General features: G+C 34.7%; 1 protein-coding gene across 1 annotated transcript; it reads right to left on the reverse strand.

Annotated features, from left to right (window-relative positions):
- Positions 1-207: 207 nt before the first annotated feature.
- Positions 208-8,655, reverse strand: LOC136202460 (calmodulin-binding receptor-like cytoplasmic kinase 3). Its single transcript, XM_065993097.1, has 8 exons — positions 8,517-8,655; positions 7,641-8,396; positions 7,277-7,528; positions 5,643-5,905; positions 4,099-4,264; positions 3,933-4,022; positions 1,525-1,823; positions 208-673 (listed from the first exon to the last, which is right to left on the reverse strand). Exons 2-8 carry the CDS (start codon positions 7,927-7,929, stop codon positions 461-463), a joined length of 1,572 nt encoding a protein of 523 aa, XP_065849169.1. The 5' UTR covers positions 7,930-8,396; positions 8,517-8,655; the 3' UTR covers positions 208-460.
- Positions 8,656-9,091: the final 436 nt, after the last annotated feature.

Below are 9,091 nucleotides of genomic sequence, written 5' to 3' on the forward strand. Positions count from 1 at the left end.
GGAAAAAACCTCATACACCGTAGCGAATTGCAAATTTTTAAACCACGAAAATACCTTTGCAACTTAAATTCATCATCAAATGAATTTTTTCATAACATATCCGGTCTACCACCTGATCCATTAGTAGCTTGTTTATATGCAACTACTCAGAGAATACGAGTTCACATGTGAAGAGTTGTCAAATGGTTTATTTGGACAAGCAATACATAAAATGTTCAAAAATATATATGCATTATTTGGACAAGCAATAAAGAAAGAAAATGTGCACAATCCTCTATACATTTTCATGTCATAATAGAACTCCCTGCTATATAACAAGTATATTCTCAAAATGATACAAAGGGCCAAGATGAAAATCACTTTAATTTTGTCTTAAATTGAAAATCACATTTTTTTACGGAGGTTGATATATATATATATATATATATATATATATGATAAAAGAAGAAACATAATGGAATTACCCACGATTTGCTGCGCTCTTGACATAGTCTGCTCTTATTGCCCAGAGTTGCTCTCCTACTGTTTTCATGTCTGGCCGATCTGTTCGAATTGGTGCAGCACATTGAATAGCTAAACCAAACATTTTCATAAGTACTTCTCCATCTACTCTTTCTTCCATCCTTGGATCCACCATGCTCACTACTGTTCCTTCATTATATCTCCTGAAGGCCTGCACAAATCAGCATCTATTAAAGAGTGTTGCTGTTATGTTAGCTAATTACACTGCAGGAGCAAATATGTCCAAAAACATATATATATAAGGCTTTAATTAATGCTCAAGTATCTGATTTACGAATGTTTAAAAGATAATTCTGCCTGAAGAGCACAAAATATCTCAAATTTTACCATTTGGTAATTTGATGTCTTAACTATTGAATACATTTGGGCATTTGATTATGTTCAATAATGATTTAAGGATAACTTAATTCCTCATGTCAGGGAAGTATTCATGTATATTTATCAGAAAAACCATATTATCAGGGGAAGATTGTAAAATAAGTCCCAAAACGATTTGGTGTTGGTCTATTAATCTATCAAAGAACTAATGAACAGAATTTTTTAAGAGGATGAAAAAATAAAGGAACAAAGTATATCTTAGGTGAATTTCCTAGCTCAGCTCAAAGTCAGCCTAAGCATATTTAAGGATCTACTCAGGTGAGGCTGAGGATAGACCATGCAGTACAAAACAGCAACCAAAATTGGAAATGATTACATTAATAGAAAACCTGATTTACAACTTTATAAGAAGTGAAGATGGGTTTGGAACCAAACTGAGGGTCCCATCAAAACACACTGAAAAGTAAGCTTTGGCCACTCCATTCTACAAATTTGTACGAAAGCTCTTTAATGACTATTAAGTATTAAAAAGAAATGTTTTAGTAATTTCATGGTTTTGCTTGTTTCTCATCTTTGAATTGTTGTTTATGAACCAACAAGGTATTAAATATGCATATACTAGTGACCTTAATACCAGTCTATCATGAAATAGAACTCATTAACATGAAGCTGAAATAAGCTTACCCATCTAAGTGTCACCCGCTCATCTGGAGGTCTCTTAAGTTCCACAGGACGGCGACCTGTTAGAGTTTCCAGAAGTAGAATTCCAAACGAATATACATCACTCTTTGGAGTAAGTTGATAAGTCTTCATATACTCAGGATCAAGGTAACCGACTGTCCCTTTCACTTTGGTTGAAATATGAGTCTGATCAGAATCTACTGGACCAAGTCTTGCAAATCCAAAATCAGCAACCTTGGCCCTCATGCTCTCCGTCAAAAGAATGTTGGATGATTTGACATCTCTGTGGATAATTTGCTTCTCTATCATGAGATAAAGAGCACATTAGAGGAAACAAACACAAGCTACAAATACAAAGTATTTAAACCACTCTAGAGGTTATATAGCATACCTTTATAAAATGAATCTATGATAATATATTGATCTAAGAAACAAGTCAAAAGTAGTGGGATAAGAATTCTAATATCTATTAGAGATGATATAGGAGCTGTTTATATATATATATAGGCTGAGGACTGATACATATTCCTAATCATACTACCGTTTAGCAACCAAACTGCATTTAGAGGATGTTTAAACACTTATAATAATTCCCAATGTATTGCAATGCACTTGTCTTTCTCCCATGACCTTTATAATGGTATTCCTAAAGAATCTTGAAATCAGAATAAGCACAATTTACATTGCCATTTTTTTTTGGTGGCAGATTAGGTTTCTACCAGATTATAATCACTTAAAAGTTTTGGGTTGTGCAAGGCTGATCCACATTCTTGACCTATTTGTTCCTGTGGGTGTGTCCACATTCATACAATAGTTTAATATGAATAGTGGTGGTATTAGAAGAATTCTTGATCGCAACTCCTAGCATAGAAACACAACACTTCACAGATGCTACTAGCCAGACAAATAATAAAAGGAATGAGATCACCTTTGGTCAAGACCATGTCAGCAGAGATTTGGTAAACTTTGATTTCAGTAACCCTTTTGAAATCCCATACATAAGGGAAGGAAATGCTACCCCCTAGATGGATTTAGAGGTGTCCAATTCAAATGAGATAAGAATTTTCAGAAATCTTCCCTTTCATATTCTGATTCCAAAACAGATCTTCAGTTCCCATGATTTCTAAATGGGATTTATTTATATTTCTTTCTGCATGTTTAGCTTTCAAGAAGCTAGCATCAACTAAGAAGTTCAGCTTAAATCTGAGTTGAGCACTAGTGCCATAGTGCCTTCTAGAAAAGAACATATAAGAAGATAAAGGTAGACAGCGTCTATCAACTCCAGCTATCATGTCCAAATGATTTTAGGGCAGCTATTTGCTATAGACACAATTTGATGAAGACATAAACCAGTGAAACAATTGATAGTCAATACGAAAGTTGCATTAGCAATTGACTGACATCATATTCAACTTTAAGCATTTAGCTTTTTTAAGAGTGGCTTTAATCTATGGTTCATGCTCTATTTCCACAAAAAGTGATTTTATTGTTGATATTGCAATTGTGAAAATCATGAGATAGAATCTCATTATATTCAACTGGTCAATGATATATATGAGGTTTCCGTAAAAAAATGATACATACGAGGTAACAAGTATTCATGGTTTTTAGAACAAGTTCAGTGTGATTAAGAAAGACAGCTAATCCATAGTCAGCTTCATAACATTGCATGGAAGAAAGTAATAAAATACTGACAATGTTGATTTGTGATATTAGGTAGATAAAATGACTCTGGTACTTTCTAGAACCAAAAGAGTTCTTTAAATGTATAAAGTTTAATGAGATGAAGTCTAAACCATCTGAAATGATTGCTACAAGAAAAGTTACGAAGTTAGTGGCCTAACAAAGATAAAGCTTAGACATGCAAAAGTTACAAGCTATTATAAAAAATAATTCTAACTACAAACTGTTTGTGATGGTAAAGTATCATTCCTAGAGAACTCAGATTGGTCATTTGGATTCCATTTGTCAGAGATGATAAAACTGTTTCTGGAGTCTTTACCCATCAACATAAGCTCTTAGGTTGAGTGATCCTTTGACATGATATTAGAATCTCTTAAACCATAAGGTCAAGAGTTCAAATTCTAACAGCCCCTAATTATTACAATTGCATTTGCATGCTGGATTTGTCAAAGATATATAACTATCTATGTTGCACTGAAACGGACACTGGGAAACGTTTCTATAAAAATATAGCTAGAAAACGGTAATGGAAATGGAAAAGAAACGGGCATGAAACGCGGAACGCTAGTGACGAAGAGTTTCCATGCAACATAGATAACTATTAATCACAAATTCACCAAATCGCATTTGCGTGGCGCCATGCAGGGCTTTCTCAGTTGTTCTTTGACAATCAAAATCCTATGTTTTGGAAATTCAGAAACAAAATAATCAAATGGACATTTTCTGACCTGCATATGTATGGAGATAAGTTAGTGCATGAGCAACATCGATAGATATTTCAAGCCTTTGATTGAAGTCCAAAATTTTCCCACGATAACCTGCAAATGCAAAATTGTTATTATCAAGGCATAGTACACATTAAATTTTATATAATGTCGTATCATATAAACTTACCATCCAAGTGTTCTCTAAGAGTACCATTTGGAACAAACTCTGTTATAATAAGACGCTCATTTCCTTTATCAACATAACCAAGTAACTTCACCAAATTTCGATGATCAATTTTTGCCAGAAGTTCAACTTCACTGCTGAATTCAGTTCGCAAGCTGTCATAGTGTTCCTGTATAATGTTTACTCATCAGGCTACTGATAAGGCTTAAACAAAAATATAATGGTCAATCTGGAAGAGCTACTGATGAGAACGGTAGTGTGAATTCTCTAAATCCAGTTGAACTTTCATTACTAGCAAAGCCAAAGAATGAGGCAGTGAGCTAATGATTACTAATTTCCTATAGGCTATGTATTTAGTATGAAAATGTAGAGCAGCCACATTGTCAAAATTACCAGTCTCACTCAAGGTTTAAGAAGTAACATCAGTCATACATAACTCTACAATTCAAGATTCAATAATTCGTAATCAGAACTCCTATTTCAATATTGTTAAATAGAAAGAATAGAAAATAGAATTCTCATATTCATATGGTGCACAAACATGAGAGAGCTACCTAAACTAGAAAAGAAATAATTACACTTAATTACATTTATTCTATGATCCCTATAATTAAGGGATTTCATTTCTATAATTTGGGAACGGCTACATACAATTATGACATTCCATAACAAATATTTAGCACATTACAACCCATATAAACACATTTAGGTTTGTTAGCTCTTGAGTGGGAGGAACTGAACATAGTGGTGCTTAGCTCAGTTCAGCTCATTTAACAAATAGCCAGGTGTCAGCCTAAATTTTGAGCAAATCTACTAAATGAGCATTGGCTCGGTTTAATTGCAGTCCTATGCTTATAAGAATCAAATTTGGAATTATTTGCTCCGAACAAGTAGTTTTTGTTTCTAGAGATTCATGTAAACCTACCCTATCTAGGAGAGTTATCACTTTTTGGGGAACTAGAGCAGATTGATTATTTGGGTTTTCTTATGCATAGAAAACTTGAAGAAACTGTTTAGAAATTTTCTTATGCAAACTTTTGTATATTCAGTAATGTTTATAAGGTATTTCATATAAGGGTCATATCGTTATTGGACAAGCAAATGTCTTAAGATATTCCACATATTCAAAGGCCTAGTTTCTATAAACTATATGCTCGTCAACTTTCTTTATGCCAATCATACTTATATATACTTTTTTTTTAGTTTCTTTCATCACAACTACCAAGCATCACATCAATTCAATTGATAATTAAATAATCTACAGAAAAACAATATAATAGAAGAAAGAGGACCCAAGTTTCCAATTTAGTGACTAAGCAGCTTCCTCGAGTTCCCAGATAAATCTAACAGTTCAACTTCGCATGAAAGATGAATTAATAACTTATTCAATGTATTTGTTCATTTCGACATCCAACAAGGCCCAAAAGAATTCTTGTTTAATGTCAAACATGCTAGTTAAATAGCACACATATTTCTCAAAGTTAAAATATTAGGAAATGACCTTGAGAAGCTATTTTATTCAAGGCCATGAAGGAAAATCCTTTTACCTTCTTTGCTCGCTTTATGGCTACCACCTGCCCACCTTCTAGATCGGCCTTGTAGACAGTTCCAAAGCCTCCTTCACCTATCTGACGTGATCGAGAAAAATTTTGTGTAGCTTTTAAAGCCTGATTCAGATTCAGATGTAGTGATCCCAGTCTACTAAGTTTTGGAGACATTGAGAATCTAGAAGGACTAGGGGGCACCCGAAGAGGACTGGGTGGAACTTTTTCAGGACCAGGATTAGCATCGAATGAAGAAACTGAATCAACTGCAACAATGCAAATGAGTAAATTGTCAAATTTATTCAATCAAGTATAATGAAATTATTTTAATTGTAATTCAGAGAGATGGATAAAAATATGTTATTGTATTGAATCAAGAAATGTGCAGGTATTTTACATTTATACAAGAATGTGAGTCTGATAAGGAAATGAGTTCAATGCTAATCCCTATGATTGCTCCTATACAGCTATGTACACAATATAACAGTAATGAGCAAACAAAGAAAATGCAAGACCAAGTCAAATTGTCACTTGCAATCATTTCTTTTATCTATCAATTAAAAGGGCGGCCCGGTGCACTACGCATCCCCGCTAAGCGAGGGTCCAGGGAGGGGTCCCACCACAAGGGTGTACTGGGGCAAGCCTTCCCTTGCCAATTCTTTTATCTATCAATTATATTAAAAAAATTTACACTCGTGACCAGCCATGTTATTATTATTCCCTAAGCTCAGTAGTCCTAATTTACAAAGCATAGACAAAACAAGTTAAGAGCCCATCACAAGGTAGAGGTGAAGAAATTCTGAATGGAATGGCTAGTAACAGCAGCGTAAGGAGTGTAACTGGATTCAGGAAGATGCCAATTATATAGGAAAGCAGTGTCAACAGATCAGAGAGATGGAATCTGTTGACGAGGCGAGGGATGGGTTTAAACTTCAAAGTGAATTAATTCTATGGGATTTGTAGTTAAACTAAAACAGCACAAAAATCGCAAGGGAAGGTGTAAAATGGAATCGATGAGATGCAGCTGATATAGGAAGAGCAGAAAATTAAGCAGAGATTTGCAACATCCATGAGGAAAAGAACAAATGCTAGCTCAAAGTAGATGCAATCTCCATGAGTAGCAAATTAGGTCTTTTGGGTTTCTGTAGTTGAAATAAGTTAAGCACTGAGTTTTCTAAAGCTGGTTATACTTTTAATATGTTAAAGTTGGCAAGTGCAATTGCAAAAGCCTAAGGGTAAAAAGAATTAAACGTCATTAAGATGAGAATTTGACACAGTTTCTATTTGTATGGTCACTGGCCTCATAGACCAAAATTTTAGGTAGTGTTTGGTAGAGGGGATTGAAGTGAGGTAGGTGAGGGGAGGAGGGGAGAGCACAAAATCCAATATGTATCTAGATATAAATATGTCTAGATATATACCTTGGATTTTGTGCTCTTCCCTCTCCTCTCCTTCCTCCCTTTAATTCCCCCTACCACACATACCCTTAGCAGTTGTTAACTCTGGATTCAACTCTATCAATCATACAACTGCAAATGATTAGTGGAGTTAACATCCCTGAAGTTATTTAGGAATGAGTTTGTTCAAATATTGCAAACAATGAAATATGTATAAAGGGTTTAGGGTACTAGACTCACTTGAATTTAGCTCCTTCGAAAGAACAGCATGACCAGTTGCTTTCTTTTTCCTATAAAAGCAGGGACACAGAAGACCACAACTCATAACAACAATTCCAGTAGCTATTGCACCAACTTGTTTGGAGGTTGAAAAGGTTGATGTATCATTCTTCTTCTCATTTGAATAAATAATCTGATCAGTGTCATGGTTTTTGGACTGACCCAGGACATCCTTTTGCAAGATTTTTCGCTCTTTATTAAAGGGCAAATGAACTGCCAAAACCAATAAGTATTAATTAGGATTTAGGAACTTACCCTGAATTATTTCCATAGACATGATAGCCTAGAAACATTAGCGAATAAAGAGTACTGAATGAGCACATACCTACTGAAATGTCCAACCTGCCACAGCTGCTTGTATTATAGCTCTCAAAGATGCAATCATTTGCATTGTGGGAGTGAAGGACTTTACAAAATATATATTCATCTACAAGACTCCCATTAATGTAAAAAAAATCATGACCTTGAGAATTTGAATAGGCTAAATGATCAGTACCACAGACCTTCGGTTCTATGTTAAACCTAAAGGCATCTATACTTGGAAAAAGCACCAACAATGACAGAGCTAGTGCAGAAAAAGCCATTCTTACTAAAATCTGTTGTTCCATGTCCATCTTTCTGAATTTATATTCAATGCAATCATCTCTAATATTCCACGAGCTGCAACACTGCTCAAGTACTGAACAGAAGCTCCGGAAAAATAAAACTGCAACCTCAGAAACCTTCGAAATCCCACCACTATAATTCGCACTGGCCTAACCCTCTGGAATTTCAACACCACCAATAGTTAAGCTTGCAGGCTTCAGTGAATTCTTTGCTTCACCGGATTGATAGAAGGGAGAATCGGACAGGAAGAAGCAAATACCAATAACCCGAAGTTCAGTGTTCCAAATTACAAACCAGGTTTAAAAGACTAATAATTTTGTACTGATTTTTATATCTTGAGCTTGAACTAAGCAACTACTAATCCAAGAACATGAAACCAAGTTAAAAGCATAACTGACTGCTAAAATAACTACTGATCCAAATCCCCAACCACAACCTCGAAGTGTTGAAACCTTAATACAGGAACAAAATTCCACTGCACGCACATCAGCAAAGGATAGAGCGAACTAAGCTCATGTGCTATGGCGATTGAACAGCGACAAAGAAGTTGAAAATGACACAATATGCGTGAAATAAAGAGGGAAAGAATCCAAACCTGGACTGGAGGAAGAGGAAGGAAGCAGTGAAGAGTGAAGGCAAAAACAGATGTTTGTAGAGGAAAGAGGAAAGAGGAAGAAGAAGGAGAAAGGGAAATGGTGGGGCAATGATGAAACAGATTGCCGTCTGATACAGTATTATAATTGTAAACTACAAAAGGAGAGAAACCCCAACAAACGTTGGACAATGTTGACCGTTGAGAAGTTTTTTTTTTTTGTCCCAAACTTTTGATTGGTTTTCTAATTTCTTGCCTCCTTTATTTAATAAATTATTAAACAAATTCAAAATATAATTTTCGAAAAAAAGAAAAGGTAAAATATATACCATGGTTATCAAAACCGGACCGGTCAAAGAATCGGAAGACCTAAAGGGTGAAGGGTTTAAGGTTTAACCAGAGTTAAACCGGGGTTGAACCGAGGTTCAAATAATCCTAAAAAATAATAATTTTAATTTTATTTACACCTTCAAACATAATAAAAATGTTAATTTGAATTTTATATCCTAATATATAACTTAATTATCATGATGATAACTTGCATATTCTAAATGTAATAAAAACTTAATTTGATTGAT

Source organism: Euphorbia lathyris, chromosome 8 (assembly GCF_963576675.1).
Source record: "Euphorbia lathyris chromosome 8, ddEupLath1.1, whole genome shotgun sequence".
NCBI lineage: Eukaryota > Viridiplantae > Streptophyta > Magnoliopsida > Malpighiales > Euphorbiaceae > Euphorbia > Euphorbia lathyris.

Coding starts and splice junctions, on each gene's coding strand:
- LOC136202460 (XM_065993097.1), bottom strand. CDS start 7,929: ATGGACATGGAACAACAGATTTTAGTAAGAATGGCTTTTTCTGCACTA. Junction 7,529..7,640: donor CAGGTTGGACATTTCAGTAG/GTATGTGCTCAT, acceptor TGGTTTTGGCAG/TTCATTTGCCCTTTAATAAA. Junction 1,824..3,932: donor TTATCTCCATACATATGCAG/GTCAGAAAATGT, acceptor ATCTCATGATAG/AGAAGCAAATTATCCACAGA.